At 40.2% G+C, this 24,024-nt stretch overlaps 1 protein-coding gene across 1 annotated transcript; it reads right to left on the reverse strand.

Annotated features, from left to right (window-relative positions):
- SMU1 (SMU1 DNA replication regulator and spliceosomal factor) lies at window positions 1-23,926 on the reverse strand. The gene is made up of 12 exons (XM_080668600.1): window positions 23,792-23,926; window positions 19,716-19,926; window positions 18,265-18,417; window positions 17,159-17,269; window positions 15,082-15,210; window positions 13,502-13,621; window positions 10,842-10,958; window positions 10,076-10,203; window positions 9,444-9,570; window positions 7,628-7,795; window positions 5,451-5,603; window positions 1-3,797 (listed from the first exon to the last, which is right to left on the reverse strand). The coding sequence occupies exons 1-12, from the start codon at window positions 23,815-23,817 to the stop codon at window positions 3,699-3,701; spliced, it is 1,542 nt and encodes a 513-aa protein (XP_080524726.1). The 5' UTR covers window positions 23,818-23,926; the 3' UTR covers window positions 1-3,698.
- Window positions 23,927-24,024: the final 98 nt, after the last annotated feature.

Here is a 24,024-nt window from a genome sequence, read left to right on the forward strand (position 1 = left end):
ACTTTCAAGGATTTTGTTGCCTTTTAATTTTTTTTTTCACTAACTGGTAATGACGTACATAGCAAAGACCACTTTTCTGAATCTCAGGTCCTTTATTAATTTTTCTTCAGAACAATAGCACATTTGCAATGCCAAACCCTCCTTCAACAAAGGGAGGTGCCAAAACTGAATTCGTATAATGGATCCTGCAACTAATTCTATCCAGAAGATTCAGATGATATTTCCTGGAACTGGCCAGAACATGTGAGAAGGCACAGCTAATAAGAATGAGGGGGGGAAAAGAGAACTAAGATGGCAGCATACGTAAATCCTATACTCACTGCCTCCCACAACCACATCAAAATTATAACTAAAATACAGAACCACCATCATTCAGAACCTCCTGAAAGCTGGCTAAATGGAAGCCCTACAACTAGAGAAGTAAAGAAGAAAGCACGTTGAGACTGGTAGGAGGGGCGGAGTGGGCCAGACACCCACGTGTGCTTTTTTTTAACTGGGAGAGAGATCATCTCTGCAGAGGCCACACATGAGCAAGGGGTCCCAGCTCCACACCAGACCCACAGCCCAGGGTCCTAGAGCTGGATAGAGAAGTCCCCAGAACTATGGGACTATGACTGAGTGACAAGACATGGAGGCTGCTGGAATTCCTGGTGTTCCTCTTAAAGGATCTGTGCACAAACTTACAGTCCTGCTTCTTCCAAGCTCCAGTGCTGGGGGACCCAGACACATATGGGGAGTAACTGGACTGTCTGGCATTGGGGCAGGAACTTGGGCAGCTTTCTCCCAGAAGGAGGTGCTCACAGGGGTCATTGTTCCTGTGCTGGGACCTCCCCTGTCACAGGGCTGACTGGCAGCCATATCTGAGTCTCAATCTGCCTGGAGCACACTGTTAGCTCCACCCTTGATTCCCTGAGACCCTGCCCCATCCAATCTGCAGCTCCACCCAAGCTGTTTGCAGCAGCTTTTCCATATGAATGGCCTGTCCTGGCTCAGTCTTCAGACTTTACTAAAATCTCTCAAACAAGCTGCAGCTGGTGACAGCATTCCCCAAACTTACCAATAAAAGGCCCAAGACCAGGCTCTAGCACCTGCCTGCCTTGCTTCACAGCTGGGCCTCACCTCTTGCACAACAGTCCTCCCACTGTAGTCACAGTTGGTCCTCAAAGCCAAATGGCCTGGAGGTCAACTCCTCCCAGAGATACCAACAGCAATCAAGGGTCAACTACAAGACTATGCACACAGTCCATAATGGGGCACACCTAGAGTGCCCAACTCAGGGGAGGCTGGGCCACTGGGCCCTACAGGACACCTATTACACAAGGCCACTCTACCAATTCCAGGAGACATAGTAGCTCTACCTGATACACAAAAACAAACACAAAGACGCAGCCAAAATGCGGAAACAAAGAAACGTCACAAATGGAAGAAATGGAATGAAGCAAACTACTGGATATAGAGCTCAAAAACCATGGTTATAAAGTTACTCAAGGATCTTCATGAAAATTTCAAGGATCTTAGTGAGAATTTCAAAGACATGAAAAAGAACCAGTCAGAAATTAAGCATACACTAACTGAAATTAAGACTAATTTACAGGGATTCAGAGCAGAGGATTCTGAGAATCAAATCAATGATTTGAAATATAAGGAAGCAGCAAAAAACACCCAATCAGAAGAGCAAAAAGAAAAAAGAATCCAAAAATATGAAGATTAAAAAAAAAAGAAGATAGTGTAAGGAGCCTCTGGGACAACTTCAAGCATACCAACATTCAAATTATGAGGGTGCCAGAAGGAGAAGAGAGAGCAAGATATTGAAAATCTATTTGAAGAAATAATGACAGGAAACTTCCCGTACCTGGTAAAAAAAAATAGACTTTCAAGTCCAGGAAGCACAGAGAGTCCCAAACAAGAACCCAAAGAGGCCTATACCAAGACACATCATAATTAAAACGTCAAGAGTTAAAGACAGAGAACCTTAAAGCAGCAAGAGAAAAGCAGTTACCTACAAGGGAGCACCTATACGACTGTCAGTTGATTCCTCAACAGAAACTTTGCAGGCCAGAAAGGAGTGGCAAGAAATATTCAAATGATGAATAGTAAGGACCTACAACCAAGACACTCTACCCAGCAAAGCTCTCATTTAGATTTGAGGGACAGATGAAGAGCTTCACAAACAAGAAAAAGCTAAAGGAATTCATCACCACCAAACCAGTATTATATGAAATGTTGAAGCATATCTATACAATAAAAGCCTAAGTAACCATTATGGCGGAACCGTTATGGTGGAACAACCAGAACGACCGGTTGCTATGATGCGTACTGACCACCAGGGGGCAGATGCTCAATGCAGGAGCTGCCCCCGGTGGTCAGTGTGCTCCCACAGGGAGAGCATCGCTCAGCCAGAAGCTGGGCTCACAGCTGCCAAGCACAGTGGCAGTGACAGGAGCCTCTCCCACTTCCGCAGCAGCGCTAAGGAAGGAGCAACAAGCCAAGCGGTAAGGAGAGGGAGCAGGTGGGCAGTAAGGAGCAAGGGGTCCCAGATTGTGAGAGAGATGTCCGACTGCCGGCTTAGGCCCGATCCCCGTGGGCGAACATCCCCTGAGGAGTCCCGGACTGTGAGAGGGCACAGGCTGGGCTGAGGGACCCCCACTCCCACCTCTCAGGGCACAGATTTCATTCACCAGGCCTCTAGTTATTTAAGAAGAAGAGATAAAAAAATATGAACAATAAAATGGCAATAAATACATATCTACCAACAACTGAATCTAATAATCAAAATAAATAAGAAATCTGATGAACAAAATAAACTGGTGAATAAAGTAGAATAAAAGGCATGGAAGCATAGAACAAACTGATGAATCTCAGAGGGAAGAAGAGAGGGAGGGCAGGAAGAGATTAACCAAAGATCTTATCTATGGACAAAGACATTAGGGTGGTGAAGGCCTGGGGTGGGCAGGAACTGGGTAGAGGGGAAATGGAGGAGAGAAGAGGGGACATCTGTAATATTCTTAACAATAAAGATTTTTTTTAAAAAATTACTTAGAATAAAAAAAGCTATTCATTTAAAATTAAAAAAAAAAAAAAAAGAATGGAAGGGTACAGGCAGTGAAATGTGACCCTATGTAACATCCAACCTTTTCACACACAGTTTCTTCTTCTACCCAGAAGTTGACTTCCTACTGTATTTAAGATTCAGGCATAATTATGTCTATGTCCCACCCACCTCATTAGATTCTGATATGCTAACTAGATAAGCACTTTCACATTTAAAAACAAAGACTCCAGAAAGGTATAAAGTTTATTACCATCTAAAAAAAAAAAAAAAAAAAAAAAAGGACTTAGCTACTGAATATGGGATAGTTCCTTATTTACAAGTTTACTGCAAGGAGGCACATTTTAATCAGCATTGCAATAATCAAAGGATTATAATTTTTTTAGAACTATCAATTATTTCATTCTCCAGGTAAAAGATTATTGAAAACATTAAGTGATCGCCCCAATTAGAAAGACAAATGAATACCTTAAAAATGTGTAGAAAAGGGTAACTGCTAACTTAAACATGAACTTTCACAAAATTATTCTTGTGCCTAATTCAGACAAGTTAGAGAAACTGGCAAAAAAAAAAAAAAAAAAAAAGCAACACATGAATATGTCTTCATTTAAGTACATGCTCTCAAGCTAGTTTAAAGAAAAAAGACTAATTAGGGTTTCCAGAGTTTTAGGAGTCCATCTTCACTGTAGGTAGCAATCAGGTTCTGATGAGGATGATGTGCAATCCCAATCACATCCTTCTCATGGACCTGGAAAAAGTAAAACATAGGGTTAGGGTACATAATTCTATAAAAAAAACACTCTGAAGAGGCTTCCAGAGCTGAATGGGAGAGAATAAGAGTGAAGCTTCCATTTTCCACCAAAGGAATCAAGTCTAAGGCAACACACAAACCAAAAGCTCAAAGGAGGCTATTACATTGTTGTTCATATTTTTTGTACCGTTTTCCATCATGTGTAAATAACACTTTGTCCCAGGACAGTGGATAAGACTAAATGATTCCTTCAACTCAGTGAACTTCAACTGGCCAGGCCCCTCAGCTAGACACTCTCCACCTCACCTTGTTTTGCTCACATATTGGAGGCTTCCCACGGCAGGTGTGCCAAAAGTTCACTCAAGAATGATACAAGACAAGAGATTATTCTCTAACATGGGTATGTACATAATTTTTCATATGTTCACCATACCATTTCCTCCTGGGCCACAGAGATTACATTTTCCCTGTCCCCCTTGCATTTGGGTGTGGCCATGTGACTGAATTCTAGCCAAAAATGAATGAGGAACAAAGTAATATAAGCCACTTCCAGATGTGGGTCTTAAAAACATCCAATATAGCCCTCCACCTATCTTTTACTCCTGAGATCTTGGAGTCCATATATTCCAAATGGCACAGCTAAAAGATGGAGGAGGGCTATCCAACTCATTTATGTATATAAAAGCCTAAGCGACTGAACAACAGAATGATCGGTCACTATGATGCACACTGACCACCAGGGGGCAGATGCTCAATGCAGGAGCTGCCCCCTGGTGGTCAGTGGGCTCCCACAGCCAACCTCCGGCAGCTGGCCAACCTCCTGCGGTCCTTCCCCCTGGCCCCGATTGGCCCTGATTGCTGGCCAGGCTGAGGGATCACACCCATGCGTGATTTTGTGCACTGGGCCTCTAGTATTATATAATCCTATATAATAAAGATGTAATATGCAAATGGTCATTATGCTGTGAAGCGTAACAACCGACTGCATAATGACCAGATCACAGATCAGCAGGAGGGTGGGCAGTGAGCTACAAGCGGGCTGTGGAGAGCTATAGGAGGGGGCAGGGCAACAAGCTATGAGGGGAGGGGGGTGGGGAGGAAGCTACAGGAGGGTGGGGCAGTGGGCAGAGAGCTACTGGCACACAGATTCATGGGCAGGGCTACTAGTAAATAAACTTTGTGTTAAGCCACTGAAATTTGGGGGCTATTATTACAACAGCTGACATTAATTACTCCTTATAGTGACTCTGACAACATGAGCAGTTTAAAAACATAATCAAATCAATTTGATAGGATAATGTGTCTTTGTAAAGACATGGACAGAACTAGCTATATCTGTCACTCTCCAATCCCCCTGAGGAATATATGGGTAATTTAGGTGGCTATCTAGACATATTCCCTTTCTTCTTCTCTGCTTTATGTACACCCACCCTATCCACTTGAAGCTGAGGGCTCAATGAAGGATGACTTTTCTTGAGAGAGGAGGTAATTCCATATAATTACTTATGGACTCTTTATTTTATTTAGTGATAAAATTTTTATATCAAGGTTTACACTGATAGCAGTCAGGAAAAGGTTTACAGAGTTCAGAAAGACACATGCATTAACAAAATTTCTTTAGACGATGGCCTTTAAGTCAATAATACTCACTGTTAGAGTTCTCTCCAGTTTGCCAGTGACTGTGCTAAAACAGTAGAGCACAAAGTCCTCTCCCACACAGTAAATCCATTCACCACGGGGAGAGAGGGCACAGCAAACAAAGTCACCACCTTCTCTCTTACCAGAGCTGAAGCTTCTAACAATCTAGATCATACCACAGCCCAAGGCAAAAAACAAAAACATCTGTATTAGCAGCAGTTTAAATGGACATCTTTACATTGTTATTTTGTACTTTGGTTTACTGACATGTATAATTAGATCACAAATTTCATTCATCAAATGCTAAAACCTCTTGCCTGAGAAATATTCGAAGATCTTTAGTTTATTGAGCCATTTTACCATGAAGCAAATTCATTACCACACATACAACAATTTCTAAGTCAATATACCACTGTTTCTCATTACTTTATGGAATCATGCTCCCCAGTTTCACTTTCTAACAGAATGAGATACTCTCCCCATGCAGGCTGGAACTGTCTCTAAGACTTTGTTTGCTCTATTTTATATACCATTTAAAATCATCACAAACCAAGCTGAAACAAACAGCAAAGGTTATAAAAGGTTACATACCATATGATTCCTTTATCCACCACTCTCAAAATGACAAAATTATAATAATGGAAAACAGACCAGTGGTTAATGTTGTTTGGGAAGGTTTGACTATAAATATGTAGTATGAGAAAGTTTCTTTGGGGGTGATGAACAGTTCTTTTTTTTTATACATTTTATTGATTTTTTACAGAGAGGAAGGGAGAGGGATAGAGAGTTAGAAACATCGATGAGAGAGAAACATTGATCAGCTGCCTCCTGCACACCCCCTACTGGGGATGTGCCTGCAACCAAGGTACATGCCCTTGACCAGAATTGAACGTGGGACTCTTAAGTCCGCAGGCCGATGCTCTATCCACTGAGCCAAATCGGTCAGGGCTATGATGATGATGATGAACAGTTCTTTAGCCTAACTATGGTGGTGGTTACATAATTCTACACATGTAATGAAATTTCATAGAACTATTAACTTCCTGCCTCAAAATGAATGAATGTAAAAACTGGTGAAATCCAAATAAGGTTGCCTTTGAGTTAAGAGAATTGTAGTAATGTCAATTTCTAGGTTTTGATAATTATACTATGGTTATATAAGATGTTATCATTGGGAAAAGAGTACACAGGAACAACTTCTTTATGAATCTAAAATTATTTTTGTTTAATAAAGTCTTTAAAATGTCAAATAGCCCTAGCTGGTTTGGCTCAATGGATAGAGCATCAGCCTGCGGACTGAAGAGTCCCAGGTTCGATTCTGGTCAAGGGCACATGCCTAGGTTGTGGGCTTCATCCCCAGTGGGGGACGTGCAGGAGGCAGCCAATCAATGATTCTCTCTCATCATTGATGTTTCTCTCTTTCCCTCTCCCTTCCTCTCTGAAATCAATAAAGATATATTTAATAATAAAAAATAAATAAATAAAATAAAATAAAATGTCAAATAGAAAATGAGGAAGTAGGCACCTATAGTTACTATGCAGGGCCCAGCAGATACCACAGACCAACCATCTCAACCAAGGATCTTAAAGTACTAATTTCTATTAGTTATAGGGACTAAAGGAATAGAGTTCCATATACAAGCCCCTGGGTCTTCTCCAGGCTCAGCAGAATCCCAAGTGCACAAGCCAACATTTCAAAAGCACCACCACATGTACCCAGGGCTCGAGACCTCAACCTTGAAGCTTCTAATGTCCCTGGTGCTACAAAAGTGAGGTTCCTTGGGAATCATGCAAATGTGCTGATTACAAATAGACATCATGAAAATATGGTTGCCCTTCTCCTATTAGCGTTCTGAGATCATGTGGTAGCTAGATGCTCCAAATTGGTAACTGACACACTCTATCTCCCTCACTCTGACAGGAATTGTTAATCTTAAAATCTTCAATAAGATTCTGCAGAGGCAAGACCCTCATTTACCCCAAGGATGCAAAACAACATAATATACAAAAACCCTGGGGAAAGGAGATAAGTTTTGAAAAGCTGAAGAATACAGTTTAAATAAGCATTTGAATAACAAATACAGTGTATATGCTTTTTGGAGTGGTGAATCCATATTTGGTTACTGGAAGAGCCAGGACCAAGACATGCTGATTTGGGAATGGTCCACAGGCACTTCCCAAGCACTCACCTGCCCCTGCATGTTCATGATGACCACTGTGTTTGATCTGTTGCACACCACAAAGTGCTCTGGGTTTTTAGGAAGCAGGATCACACTGTTGACAGTGATGTCTGTCCCTGCAGTGCTGCCCAGGGATTTAAAGGTATTTGAACATTCTGTGGTCTTCATATTCCATATCTATGACCAAAAAAAAAAAAAAAAAAAAAAAAATTTAAAGCCTAAGAATTTCTACAGTTTTGAGGTTTTATTTATTTATTTAGTTCATTTGTTTAAATATATTTTTATTGATTTCAGAGAGGAAGGGAGAGGGAGAGAGATGGAAACATCAATGATGAGAGAGAATCACTGATCAGCTGCCTCCTGCATACCCCCTACTGGAGATTAAGCCTGCAACCCAGGCATATGCCCTTGAATGGAATAGCACCTGGGACCCTGCAGTCCGCAGGCTGACGCTATCCACTTGAGCCAAACCAGCTAGGGCCACAGTTTTAAGGTTTTTAAACAATGAAAATTAGATTACTAAAACAGAATAAACTGACTCAGAAAATAAAGTTACTGATATCCGAGATGCACTCAGAAAAGGAATGGACCAAATACTGATGGCATAAGCTTTTGTCTGGACACCACTCACTTAATGAGGCATAAAAGCCTCAAAGGTATGGACTATGTTGTGCCTTCAACAGAGCTTAGCACAAAACAGATGCTGAATACCCATAAACAGAAGGAAATAGATGCCCACTAGTTAGTGCCCTACTGTTTATTTTCCTAATAAACATTGTAATTAACCGTCCCAATCTTCTCTACAGCCCAGTTGCCTAGAAGAGAAATGAACATTTCAGATTATCAAGAGTTCCAAGGGTTTTAGTGTTTTCTGTCCAAAAAGTCAGTGAGTTGCTTTACCCTTTCCACTGTGGAACTAAAGGAAAAGACCTCAAAACAAAGAGGCCTAGTTAAACTCCCTCCCAAGGGCATTTTACATCTTGTGAGGTCCTATACATAGTACAAAGAGGGAAAATCCCATGACTAAAATACTAAGAGTTCTGTGTATTTCCCCATCCATCCTGAGGAAAAGTATATCTCCTACCCTCAGGTTTCGGGTTAGATTTCCAAGCCAGAACAAACCTCAGAGTGTGGTCTGACTTTTAGGGGTTTATGTTAAAATGTTGAGGTCTTTCGCTACAGGACTTGCAAAAGGCAATTTAAAAGCAGCTCTAGAATGTAAATGGAATGTCTCAAGATCCTCAGCAATTTACTACTTGGACTTCTCATCTTTTCTAGAAAATGAGGCCCTCTCTTAAAATAGATCTCTTAAGATACTGAAGATCCGTTACTTTCAGCTGAGGGCATTAAATAAGTATCTGAGAGAGGGCTTCCTTCTAACTCTCTACCTCTTCTGTTCCTCTATAAATGCTACTAGGAAAACCCTAAATGTGGGGGTCAGGGGTAGGATGAGACTGAGCAACAAAAAAGATAGCTATTTATTTGGCCACTGAGCCCTTTGTGAATTTGTGATGGGTGGACCATACCTAAGACAAGATCAAATTTAAGCACTTTAAATGGGGGATGACTTATACCTAGGACTCCACAACTTTCCTCTTTTCCTACACATGCTAAAGTCTGATTTTGTAGATTTGAGATTTGAGGTTCCTAGGACAATAGGAATTACCCACAGAATATTATTACTGTCTCAGACTCACCTCAATTATAACTAAAATAGCTAGTAAAGAGGTTTACTCCACCACAATTATCACCATTACCACCACTGGAAACTCCTTAAAGGGCAAAAATGGGATAACCCAAAATAATCCAATAGCAAATACTTAACCTTTACAGTGCCATCAGAAGATGCACTAATAATATAATGTCCATCTTGTGTAAATGTTGCTTCATTAACAAAGGAAGAATGGCCACGAAATTCCTTCAGGGTCTTCCCAGATTTTAAACCATGAATTCTATCACACATTAAAGGAAATGGAAAGAACAATTAATATTCTATATATTATGGTTGAGACCAAGTGTTGAATGCATTTTAGATGAATTACAGAAGCTCTTGTTATAATATTAAGAAAGAGGGCTATGCATTTACATATGCAGTATAATTTTCACTATGTCAAACAAAAATAAAACAAAAGGTTGGCACAGAAACTGGTAGAAAATATGCCAATAATACCACAGGTTTCTGTTCAGGGACAGACTTCTAGGTAGGTCTTGGCTAGATCCCAGGAATCTGTATTTGTAATATGCCCTCTAACATGATTCTGCTGCAGGTGGGTAACGACTCAAGTAGACAAAATTATAGCACTGTGACAGCTGTACTCTGTCTGGGGAAATGAGATCTCACAAACCTCACTCTCTATATAATACCATCCTAGTGCAAGTGTAAGGAATCACTAGTACCTCCCTTCAGAGCTTCATCACATCAAACCCAGGTAAGGGCAGTTGGGGATTCTTACTTACCTAATTGTCTGGTCAAAAGAGGCACTAAGGATTTGACTGCTATCCTTAGAAAAGCTTAGACAGGTGACACCTTTACTGTGTGCCCTTTCAAATCTCCTTAAACACTGTCCACTCTGAATTTTCCATACCTTTATTTAAAAAAAAAAAATAGTAAAAACTTGTAAATAGAATGTCCATAGAGCCAAGCAAGATGCACTGCTCACTAACATACTAAAACAGCATTAAAAGTGCATGCTAATAGCTGATATGATATGTCTGGTTTACATGGTACAATGATAACTGAATCCTTTGAAAGTTAAACCTCTTTCCTTGTTAATTATTAAAACAAAAATTTAGACTAAGTTCACTTAGCAGAGACTACTTCTGTATTTTACCTAGCACAGGGCATTTTATCAGCACAGCAATTAAGTACAAGCCACAGCTAATCAACTGCAGACTATCCCATTCCCTAAAAACACACACACACACAAAAAAACACAAAGTACAACACATCATATAAAGCGAGCAATGGTGGTATAGCAGAAAGGGCATGAGCAGATTTGAATTGAAGTTTCAGACCTATTGCTCACTAACTGACCTTAAACCAATTATTAGAACTCACTAGCAGAGTTGTTACTAGGATTAAACAAGAAAAAAATAAACTGATTAGCACAAAGTTGATGCTCAATAAACAGCTGTTATCAAGCTCATATCATATGTAGGACACTCCCTCATTACAGAACTCTCTGAATGTCTGCATACAAGAGTTTGTGCCACTTATCCATACCTTGATTTTTCCATCTTGAGCCCCAGTTGCTAACATTTCTGTATCTCTGCTGAAACACATGCAGAGAACAGCATCATCCATCATCATAAAGTTATCCTGGGCCTGGTACTTAAGATCCTAAAGGAAACAATGATAAGCAATTATCAAAACAACACAAAACCCAGTTACCCCAAATCTCTACAAACTCACTGAAAGTAGGATAATGGCTGTATATACTCTAAACCTCCAAAGCAAATAGTAGTGGCATGCACACAAATTCCTAACAAACAATTGATACTGCTGGGAATAAATAATTTTACACAGTTCAAACACTGTAAAAAATGCCAACATAACAGCTTATATCTTTTGCTTACTAATCTTTTTTCTTTTAAATAAATACTTTCTATTACTTGAAAAAATATGGAACACTTTATGAATTTGCATGTCATCCTTGTGCAGGGGCCACGCTAATCTTCTCTGTATCATCCAATTTTAGTATATGCACTACTGAAGCAAGCATGCTTACTAATCTTTCCTAAGCAAAATTTCCCTACAATTTTTTTTATTATTGACATTATTACAGATGCCCCCCATCATATTCCCCACCTTTGCCCATCTCCACCCTCCCCTGGCCTTCACCACACTGTTGTCTGTCTCCATGGGTGCACAGTTTCATATTGTACATCTTAAATAAATCTGAATTTATTTATCTTAGGGGTATAATGTGAGAAACTAATGTTTTTTCCAAATTGTCAGCTCCTTTTCCTCAAACCACATACTAATATATTTAATTATCATCCATTTTATGAATGCTTATTTTTATCATCCATTATTGTTCAAACAGAAGTATCTCTATTTTTTTTTTAATTATAAACTGAGACTGCTTCATGGTTAAAAAAAAAAAAAAAAAAAGACAAACTATAAAAAATATGAAGTAGAAAGTGAATATCATTCATTAATTCACTACCCAAGTAGAATTTAGTATTCTATGATAAAGATTACAATTTAAATCAGTGGAAAGTCAATAAATAGCTATTTGGGGAAATGATTAAATTTTTTTTTAAATGTATTTTATTGATATTTTACAGAGAGGAAAGGAGAGAGATAGAGAGCTAGAAACATCGATGAGAGAGAAACATCGATCAGCTGCCTCCTGCACACCTCCCACTGGGGATGTGCCCGCAACCAAGGTACATGCCCTTGACCGGAATTGAACCCGGGACCCTTCAGTCCGCAGGCCGACGCTCTATCCACTGAGCCAAACCGGTTTCGGAGGGAAATGATTAAATTTGATCTACACCAACTTTATCTCACTAAAGAAATTTCAGATGGATCAAAAATTGAACATAAAATGAAACATAAAAAGATTAGAAGAAATTGTGGAAGAAAAGATGGATACATATGATGATATAAAAGATTTTAAGTCTATAAACCAAAACCATAAGCAAAATCAAGACAAAAGTCAAAACTGAAAAATACTTGCAATACAGATTGCAAAGGTTGATTTCCTCAAACTTTAAAAAGCTCCAACAACCTAACCAGTGTGGCTCAGTGGATTGAGTGTCAACCTATGAACCAGAAGGTCAAGGTCAGATTCCCAGTCAGGGCACATGTCCGGATTGCAGGCTCGATCCCCAGTAGAGGGCGTGCAAGAGGCAGCCAATCAACCATCCTCTCTCATCATTGATGTTTCTATCTCCCGCTCCCTTCCTCTTTGAAATTAATAAAAATATATTTTAAAAAATAATAATAATAATAAAAAGCTCCAACAAATCAGTTAAATACAATCCAAAAGAAAAATGGGCAGCCCTGGCCAGTGTGGCTCAGTTGGTTGGGCATCATCCCATGCACCAAAAGGTTGCTGGTTCAATTACCAATCAGGGCACATGCTCGGGTTGCAGGTTCAATCCCTGGTAGGAGTGTACAGGAGGCAGCTGGTCAATATTTCACTCTCACATCAATGTTTCTCTCTCTCTCCCCCTCTCCCTTTCTTTCTGTCTAAAAATCAACACAAATATTTTCAAAAAATAAACTAAAAAAAAAACAGGCAAAGGATATGAACAAACTTCACAGAACAGGAAATATTAGTGGTTTTTCACATATAAAAAGACATTTCCTCCCTCATAATAAGAGAAGCACATTTAGTACTACAATAAGGTTAGATTGGGAATAAAAAGTAACTGCTTACACATACATACCTAGAATATTCCAGGAAGGTTACACAAGAAACTGGTAACCTGGCTGGACCAAGGAAAGGAACTGACCAGCTGAGGGACAAGGGTGGTAGCATGACCTTTTACTAAACAAATTTTCTGTTTCATAAAATATTGTATCAGATGTACATATCACCCATTCAAAAAATAAGTTTAAAGTGTATAAATAGCCCAGCCAGCATGGCTCAGTGGTTGAGGGTCAACCTATGAACCAGGAGGTCATGGTTTGATTCCTGGTCAGGGCACATGTCTGGGTTGCTGGCCTGATCCCCAATGTGGGGTGTGCAGAAGGCAGCCAATCAATGACTCTCTCATCATTGACATTTCTCTCCCTCTCTCTCTCTCTCTCCAGCTCTGAAATAAATAAAAATATATTTTAAAAAATAAAGTGTATAAATAACAGATAATTTAAAAATAACAATAGTAATTTCTTTCACTAGAAAAGTTAATATATTTTTAATACTTTACCTTCCTGATTTTTCCAGTTGTGAAGTTCCATACTTCAATGAATCCATCAACAGACCCAGTGACCAAATACTGACCATCTGGAGAAAATCGAGCACACTCCACATGTGATTTCTGACCAAACTGTTTCAAATGAAACAATGAAACAGATACATTTTTATCTAGTGGCCTTAAAACAATTCCCATTTTAACCTTTTGGGAAACCCTGCCCTAGCACAAAGTCATAGCTAGCTTATTCTAATGGAGCATTGGAGAGACATTTCTGTACCTGGACACCAGAAGGTTGTGGATATATTTTCTCTGACCAGTTTTATGTCTAGGCTGTCAGCTGAAGCTAATTTTTTAATGTGAAGTTGACATTTTCAAAGAAAAGTAAAATATATATATTTTATAATGGGCCTTAGAACAAATAATCCTATAACCCAAACAATAAGCTTTTACCAGAGTCAGCCACAATTAGCATGACTTTCACACTCAACTTAATATGGCATATGTTCCTGTTGTGCATCTGAGGAAAAAAGTCATTTTTATAAAATAAATGTCAGCTTTCATATACTGTTTTATAAATGAATTTTCTATCACTGTTTCTTTATATGACCTTCACTTAATCAAGTGATAATGTGGAGGTGACTAACTCTAGGAGAACTAATTCAATCTAATAGAGACTTTTTATCTGGGCAATGTATCCTGAGCACTTATCAGCAATCATGCTCCTAATAACAGACGAGAACTACAAAACATTAGACAGATAGTAACAGGGAAAAGCTATTTTATGAATTTCAATTTAAATGCCAAAAATGGAAAGTGTTTGTAACAAAAATCTTAGCCCAGCAGCATAATTATAATAGATTTCTATTTGTCCCAAGGCTTCAGCCAGGGTAAAAGTACTGCTCACAATCATCTTTGAATGCAAGCCAAAACATATAACCCAGAAAAGACTAATTCAATGCACTAAGCTGAAGTCAAAAGATTTGAGGACTATGAATTATTTTAAAATCCATAAATTCAATGAGAGCACAAACCCAAAAACTATAATATAAAAAAGATGCTGAAATAGCAAATATACTTGTAATTCTGGAAACTGCTGCAATTACTTGATTGTGCTTTTTCCTAGAAAAGTCTCAGATTAAAAGAAAATAAACAAGAACCAGCCATAAGATGATAAATTATTTTCCTCAAATACCACACAAGCCCACTTTACAATCCATGTCTGGTACTTTGGCTGACATGCAGCAGGCAAAAACACAAATGTTGAACAAGACAAATACATTAAAAGTTCATAGTTAGTCCCAGGTTTAACCAAAGAGCTAATCATTCTTCCAAATGCAGGCTTCTGGGGAGAAAGTGCAAAGGCAGATGACGGGCCAAATGTCAAATGTATGTCCACTTGGTTATACAACTGAGGTGTGCCACTGCCAGGCCACAGGACCCCATGGCCACTAACAGCAACCCTGAATGTTACCAGAGCTGGAGAATGAATTCTGCTTTCTAACTCAAGCGCCTACCACAGGGCCTGACTGAGGAAGCACATGCTGAGTCCTCAACAGATGATTACCAACCAGCTGAGTGTCAAAGGATCCTACCTTAATATGCCTGCTCAACTGTGTAGGAAACTTTTCTTCTTCCACATCTTTGACAGCTGCTTTGCCTCGGAACAAATCTATGGTCATGCCAGGAGGAAGCAACCCCTGGTGCTGCTGCCACTTCAGCGCCTATGAGAAAAGAAATGTATAATAATCCACTCGGGTGCTTTTAGGATCTGATCCTGATTGCTCAAAGCCAAGTGTGAAAGAATGAGGTTCACAGGAAACTGAGCCATCCAGACCCAACCATCTAAACACAGCATAATCTATGCTGCTCTGTGTGTCCTAGGAACACAGGCTGAGCTCAGGGTGGAGGGAACTCTAAGAGCCAACAGGTTCATCTTTCCACATCTATTTAGAAACATCGATGAGAGAGAGTTAGAAACATTGACGAGAGAAAAACATCAATCAGCTGCCTCCTGCACACCTCCCACTGGGGATGTGCCCGCAACCAAGGTACATGCTCTTGACAGGAATCGAACATGGGACCCTTCAGCCCGTAGGCTGACGCTCTATCCACTGAGCCAAACCGGTCAGGGCCACCCTGGCCAGTTTTGCTCAGTGGTTGTTAGAGCGACAGCCTGTAGACCAAAGAGTCTCGGATTCAATTCCCAGCCAAGGGCATGTGTACCTCGGTTGCAGTTTGGTCCCTGGCCCAGCTCATGGCACGTGCGGGAGGCGACTGGTTAATGTCTGTCTTGAATCTCTCTCTCTCCTCATCCCCTTCTCCCTCCCTTCCATTCTCTCTAAAAATCAATGGGAAAATATCCTCGGGTGAGGATTAAAAAAAATAAGAAGAAAGAAAACTCAACAGTTTGGATATCATTTTAAAACTCTGCTAATTTAATGAGTGGAAAGTTATACCCTGCTTTAGTCAGTTCTCTGATTAACAATTTGTGAGCTTTTAATGTAATCAAGTTATTTGTTATTTATGTTTGCCAAAAAGAATTTTTTTCTCCTATCTGCCTTTTTTTAAAATATATTTTTATTGATTTCAGAGAGGAAGGGAGAGGGAGAGAGTGATAGAAACATCAATGATGAGAGACAATAATTGATCGGCTGCCTCCTGCACGCCCCCTACCGGGGATTGAGCCCTTGAATGAAATCAACCCTGGCATGTGCCCTTGAATGAAATCGAACCTGGGACCCTTCAGTCCACAGGCTGATTCTCTATCCGCTGGGCCAAACCAGCTAGGGCTGCCTTTTTCTTATTACAGCCTTATAGCTTTCTTTTTATCTTATGTTGAACTCTTAAGTGACTAAATTTGTTGACCTTTACCTGGATGTTTATCCCCTAAACATAGGAAGTCCTTCCCTAGAAGGAGGTTTAATACATTATATTATCTACTAGTTTTTCTGTTTTCTTAAAATATGTAACTTTCAATCTATCTGAAATTATGCTGTATAAAATGTGAGTGAAAGCTCTGAGCTGACCATTCCCCCCCATTCTAAAGCAAGCACCCCAAACCATAAGGTGAATAATTTTTCTCTATTCCTAGGTTTGGTGACATTCCCACTAACTATTGAATTCTTATAAATAATAGGATCAATCTCTTGCACTGTTGTTGTGTTGGCTGTCAACAGATATTCTTGTGCCAAGTACCAAAATGATTCTATGATCAAGAGTGCCCTTAAGTTATCCTAGATGAAATGTTAAATTCTATGGTCACCCTAATTCTGACTTGAGCTTATGCTCTTCTTCTTTTTTTTTTTTTTAATATATTTTTATTGATTTCAGAGAGGAAGAGAAGGGAGAGAAAGATAGAAACATCAATGATGAGAGAGAATCACTGATCGGCTACCTGCATACCCCACACTGGGGATCCAGCCTGAAACCTGGGCATGTGCCCTGATTGGGAATTGAAACATGACCTCCTGGTTCATATGTCAACACTCAACCTAGCTGGGCATAGAGCTTATGCTCTTAACCACTCATGTATAAGATGAGGATGGCATGGCACAGCTGTTAGCACAAACAGCTTCACAGATAGTTATCAATACGTAGGATGTCTGATTTCTTTAGCATGTACATGTAGCTTATATAATGGGTAATTTCAGTTCCACAAACTTTAATTACCTGCCCCAGCAATGCCATGAGACGAGATGGAGGCACCACACTGACTTCCCCAGCTAAGGCCTGAGCAATTGCTGCTCTTCTCTTCTCTTTGCTACTTCCATCTGGGTATGCCTGAAAAAGTAAAGGGGGTAGCATCATTTCTAAGAAATGGTTACAAGATATGACTGTACTTATTAAAAAAAAAAATGACACAACAATCATCAGGCAGAAACACTGAAAATGGAAAACATGAAAAGAAACTACCCAGTTAAACAGGGGGTTAATTAAATCAATTCGTTTTCAAAAATGACTTCCCAATTCTGTCCACCTGCAGTTCAAAAGTATGAGCTGGAAGAAAACTGAGGTCAGACAATCCACACTGTTATTTCTCAAAGGAGTCCAAGTAAACTATGTCAAAGCCAGGGTTGTTTTCCAGTTTTTGAAAAATCTGCACAGCCAAGGATTCTTTTATATTCTTTGGTAATTTTTTTCAGTCAAATGACCCCAGCCCAGAAGTTCTTCACCACCTCTAACATTAATCCTGTCTTGCTAACCCTTAATCCTCATGGTTTCTAACTTTCCATTATCCAATATCTATTCTTCTTCATCCCATTTAGACTTGTAAAGGCTGGCTGAGAAAGAATGAAAGCATACACAAAAATGGTTTGGGGGGAAATAAAAGATCATCAGTCACCATGCCCTACCAATAAACATAATCGGCTGAGAAGTGAAAGCATGAGCTTCCAAGAACCGAAAGAAAGTGCAATTGTCAGGGGCAAAGGACACAAATGCAGAGAGAATATACCAGCAGTCAGGAAGCCCTTCCGGGCCAGACAAGTACTTGGGCTAATGAGGAAATGATATCAGAATAAACTTTCTGCTTCTTGACTGACACACAAGCCTCTAAAATGTGGTATGTGGGGAAGGGAAACCCTTCAATACTCAGAAAACTGAACAAGATCAACCCCTTTAATATAGGCAAATTTCAACGAACATATATAAATGGAAAAGTATTATTGAAAATTAAAATCAAAATCCCAAAAACGACCCAATTAAATGGTTTCAAAAGATTGCATTATTGCATGTTTGCAAAAATTAACAACAATTGTTTTTTATCGTAGTCATACCTCTCGAGGATCAAAATAAGACCTGGCCAAGAGGTTCTCCAGATGAATATACCGCTCTGGCTGTGTTTGTTTTAACATGATCATAGGGTCAGTCTGTCTCAGAAGAGACCTGGCAGCCCCCAATTCACGGAGTTCTATCAATTCCAGAACAACCTGGACAAATAAAAGAAAATGGCTGTTTCAATGCATTCTCATAATACTTCTTTTTCAGTACAATTTCTTATGCAGAAATGGCCTGTCAAAATGATTTCCTATATTGGGAAATACCCTTTCTCCTTTTCAGGTGGACAACGGAAGTAATTGTAAGAAGTGACTTCAGTCTTTCAACTTCCACCCTCCATTTTTATCTACCAATCTCCTCTCCTCTCAGGCCATTTGTTCAGACTACATATGCTGAAGAAAACTAAAGATGGGAATATCTCCATGGGCTTCAGAGAAACCTTTCTTCAGGTACCAAAATTTTCTTTGGGGAATTACTGAACTCATGTAGATGGTAAAGAAACAAACCAACTACCCTATTTCTACAAACAACGCTACATCCTTATGTCCATAAACCCCACTCTGTTCTGTTGTATAATATATAATTTGTATGATTTTTGGCATGGATTTCTGGCACGGAGCTTCTAAAAATCCTCAGTTTGCTAGTGATAGGAATATCTTTGTTATTAAAGAGGCCCCTGCATCACACCTAAGTTTGTGCTAATAAGATAGCTCAGGATGAGGGCTGGTTACCATGTGATTGTAGGGTTGAGGCTTTGAGCTAGCTTAACCTCAAGGGAGCTGAAAACTGAATGAAACCCCAATAAAAACCCCAATAGAGCTTCCTGGTTGGTGAACACATTAATATGCCAGGTGAGAAAGACACTGAGTCCATGGGGAGACAACATTGGAAGCTCTGTGTTCAGGACCCTCCCAGACCTCATCCTATGTGTCACTTCTTTTGGCTGGTTCCAATCTGCATCCTTAATAATAAAATTGCAATAATAAATATAGTGCTTTCCAACTCATTCTAGTGAATTATCTATTGAGGGGGTCATGGGAATCCCCAAATTTATAGCATTAGTCAGGAATGTGGGTGGCATGAGACCCCAAAGTACAACTGGTGTCTGAAGTAAGGGCAATCTTATAGAGAACTGAGCCCTTAACTTATGGGGTCTGTGCTAACTTTGGGTGGTTAGTGCCAGAACTGAATTTGCAGTACACTAGTTGGTTTCAGAATGGTTGGTGTCGGAACATTTAATGATCACTTAAGAAATACTTACAATTTGGGAAATTCTTGGCTTTTCCAAGAAGAGAGAAAAAAAGTACAAAGTAGCCTTTGAACCTTGACAGTATACGTTTTAAGGACTATTCCAGCCCTATAGTGCTTGAAGGAATGCTCACTAATGTTTCTCAGTCAGGGGTCCCACAATAAACCAACCCACGGGAATCAGCATCACTTCCACACTTACCTGTTCATAGAGGTCAATGAGGGTTTTGTCTGGCAATTTCAGAGACTGTATAGCCTGTAAAACAGTGTCCCAGTGGCCGCTATTAATGTCAGCCACAAAACTCTCAATGCTGTCCACGGTATTCAGAGACACAGTAGTCTCTTCTTGTAAGGTGGCTAATGCCCGGTGTAAACTGTTCTCCTTCAGGTACTGCATGATAAGACGGATCACACTGAAAAAAGAAAGCAAGTCATCCAGTTCAGGGACCCTACTCACCAGAGAGGCCACAAAATAAAAGCCTATCCCAGCTTATTTCTTCTACTCAACCATCGTCCTTTCACTACCCACTTTTCATTTCTTTATCATATGAGAAAAGCATGCCCCTAATCACAGAATCTAAGTTACAGGGGACTCTGGGGCTCATCCCGTCCTACCTCCATCTCAGAAATAGGAGAACTGAGGTTCAGGGGGGGAAATGATTTGCCTAATGTCTCATAGTCAGCTAGAAAGGGAGTTGGTACAAAGTAACTCTCTTACTTCCAAGGCCAGAGATCTTTTCATTATGTCAAGTTTCTTATTAATTTATACAATTACATTGTTGCACACTTTAGTGAAATATTTAAACTTAGTCTAGTCATTAACACAAGTACTCTAAATTCTTATGAGGATTATTTGGTCCATTTCTAAAATGACAACCAAAACATGTGAACTGAGATTTTCTTAAATAAGGATTTGTTGAACACAAACAAGGTGAGCTATACTGTATATAAAAGTAAAGCAAATCCATGTGTCCTCATTTGCAAAAATAACACTACCTACTGCCTCTATTACCAAATTTTCAGGACAAGTGAAATAAAAACATAATAAACTCAGTTTCCCAAGGAAAAGAGGAGTCAGGTAATTGCCAAATATTGAAATAAGCATCCATTTTCAACATGTGACAGAAAACTTATGTTTTAGTTAAATATGTTTTTAGTTAAAACTTGATCTGGAGTTAAAGAGTATAGTGAAGAATCTGGTTCATATGTACTGTAAAAGTTCACTGTGTGATGTTGTGATACACCGTTTTCCTTCTCTTTCCTTATACATGGTTCATACTGTATTTCTACTGAACAGCACTAGTATAAAGGGTGAAATTGGGGAAGGGGTTTCAGATTGGAATTTAGTCAATTCTCTCTGGGGAGAAATAATAAACACAAAGTAATAACCAATGTTTATTATGCGTTTACAGCAAGCATGTCAAACTCTCGGCCCATGGGCCACATGCGGACCACAACAAATACTTTTGCGGCCCAGCCAATATAACAGTATGTAAGAAATGTTTTAATAAAAATTTCATAATTTAATTTTTACAATATCCTGATATACAAAATTATTAATAACAAACTACAATGTTCGCTAATGACTGATTACTATACGTAATCATGTTGCATTCATTTCCCTTACACGCCTTACGCACAGGCGCGCCATTTCTCTCCACTAATACCAGCAGCGAGTATTTTAGCAGCCGATTGCCCCATCATTAATTAGTCTTGTGCTGACTTGTTTGATGTGTGCAACAGGAAATATTTTGCTTTCAGAGAACAAGAAAAATAGGTATTTGCGTTACACTTACTAATTTGTGCAGTTATTCAGTGTCTGGTAAGTTAATGTTCAAGAAAAAATATTAATTTTTATTAAAATGTTAACAGTTACTCATTTATTTCAGCCCTTTGTATTCAGCATGCCTCTATTGAAATAAACCTACATTTCTATGAAAATGGAAGCTTTTGTTTTTTTGCGGCCCACATAAATGTAAACCTTGCTTTTTTGGCCTGTTGGCCTTTGACAGTGGTCGGCAAACTCATTAGTCAACAGAGCGGCAAACGCTCGCGAGCCGCAGTTTGCAGACCACTGGCCTTTGAGTTTGACATGCTTGGTTTACAATATACCAAGTGCTATTCTTTAAAAAAATTTTTTTTTAAATCCTCACCTGAGGATATTTTTTCCTTTGATATTTAGAAAAAGTGGAAGGGATAGAGGAAGGGGAGGGACAGAGGGGGGGGGGAAGACAGAGAGATCGATTGGTTGCCTCCCGCACGTGCCCCCAGGAGCCCCCACCGGAGCTGGGGATCAAACCCCCAACCAAGGAATGTGCCCTTGACCAGAAATCGAACCCACGACCATTCGGTGCATGGGTCAACGCTCTAACCATTGAGCAAAACCAGCCAGGGCCCAAGTACTATTCTAGGCATTTTAGACATATTGTTTTACTCCCCAAAACAATCCTATGAGGTAGGTTATTACTGTAATGTCCATTTTACAGATAAGAATCTCACCAAGTAACAGATACGTGGGAAAATGAAGATTCAAATTGGCAGTGATTTTAAGGAAACCAATTACGGCTATTTGCAGTAGTCTTTTTTTCTCATGGCTCCTTTAAGAGATACTCAGGTTTAGATCACTGCTGTTGTAGTACCTACTATCCTCCTTAACACACTTCCATTTGCACTCCCCAAATAAGATATTCTCCCTGTAAAGACTTCTTATTTGGTATAACCACAATCAAATTTACTTCCTTCAAACACAATGTAATACATTAAGATTTAAAACTTTGGAGATAGGCTGGGATTTGAGTCAGAGTTCTGTCACTAATTGTGAGGTTGGGCAAGTCAGTTATCTCTGTGCCTGTTCTTCATCTGTTAAGAATAATACCTAAAAGGGTTGACTACACTGCTTACAGCATGACTAGCATAAAAAACACATAGTAAATAGTAGCTATTATTGATAACTAGAGGCCCGATGCATGAAATTCGTACAGCATGACTAGCATAAAAAACACTTAGTAAATAGTAGCTATTATTGATAACTAGAAGCCCTCCCAGCCCCGGCTTCGTTCAGAAGATCGTCTGGAAGGTCGTTCGGCTGTCCGGTCTAATTAGCATGTTACACTATTATTATAGATTAAAATGCACAGCAGCCCAAGAATGGGAGAATGTCAGTACCAACTATTATTTAGGTCCTAAATCATGGAATCCTTTCCAACTCCTGCCTTTGACTTAGTTATCTTAACTCCAGTACTCTTTATCACTCTTCTTTGCTCTATTCTTTCTCCACAATACTTATCACCATCTGTTAAGCCTATTTTATTTACTGTTTTTGTTTGCTGTTTGCCTTCCCCAATCACTATGTATATTCTGTAAGGGCAGGGATTTTTGTCTGTTTTGTTCACTACTGTATCACCAGGAGTCTAGAACAAAAGACTTCAGTATTTGTTGAATAAATAAGCTTCCTTTCATCCTATGCCAGATCTTCAGAACAAGTCCTCTCTCTTACTTACACTCAAAACACAAATGTTATGTCTGATGATTTAATTAAGTGTTGGCAAGGGCAAGGTGGAGGATGCTGTCCTGGAAAAGTTCACTAAAGACCTTTAGTCACTCATTAGGACTGCCCCACCCCCCAATCTGTCATTTTTCGGGCCAAATCTCCAGATTCTCTTTTGTGACTACAAAGAGCTCACAGGCTAACCAAAATTCAGCTCCAGGTAGAGCATAAAGAAGCTAGTCGTCCTTTCATTTCTAAGGCAGTAATAGAGCCTCTACGATGTGCTAGGCACTGGGACTATAAATAGAAGAAAAAGGAGCCTCCAGGCGCCCAACACAGTGGGGTGGAGGGCGAAACAGTGACAATACTGGGTTAAGTGCTGTGAAGGGGAAAGCAAAGGAGCCACGCAACCCCAGAGGAAACGAATGACACTTGTTCTAACGGGAGCAGGAAGAGCAGCCCCTTTTGCAGATCATCAGACGGGAGCCGGAGAGGAAGGGTAATAGGATCAGTCACGGAGCGCCAGGAGTCGGCGATGGCTAGAACTCGGGTCTTCGAGGAATATCCTTCCCCCAGCCCCGCGCCGCCTCCCACTGGGCTTTGGGCATCTGGTCCTCTACTTCCTTGTGCACCCGCCTCCGAGGTAGCCAGATGCAAGAAACTTCTTTGTGGGCAAGGAAATGCCCCTCCACCCCCTAGCCTCGCGGACGCCTGTCCTGATCACCTTCCACTCCACACCCCTCAGCTCCCGGCCCCGCCACCTCCCCAACATCCCGCACCGCAGGACTCACTCCGAGGACTCGATTTCGATGGACATTGCGTTATATTTCTGGCCGCGGAACCCAGTCTACTCTCAGGCCTAGCAGCGCAACACACCAACGACACCTCCGGCGACCGTCCGACGTCACTTCCGCTCGACGTCCGACGCCCGCCCTGGAGGCGGTACGCACGGAAAAGGGGCGCGGAGTACGTGAGGGGCGGAGCATCTGGCTGCCAAAAGCAGGGGTCCGCGCACCCGCTCGAG

This window comes from Plecotus auritus (genome assembly GCF_963455305.1).
Source record: "Plecotus auritus genome assembly, chromosome: 5".
Lineage (NCBI taxonomy): Eukaryota > Metazoa > Chordata > Mammalia > Chiroptera > Vespertilionidae > Plecotus > Plecotus auritus.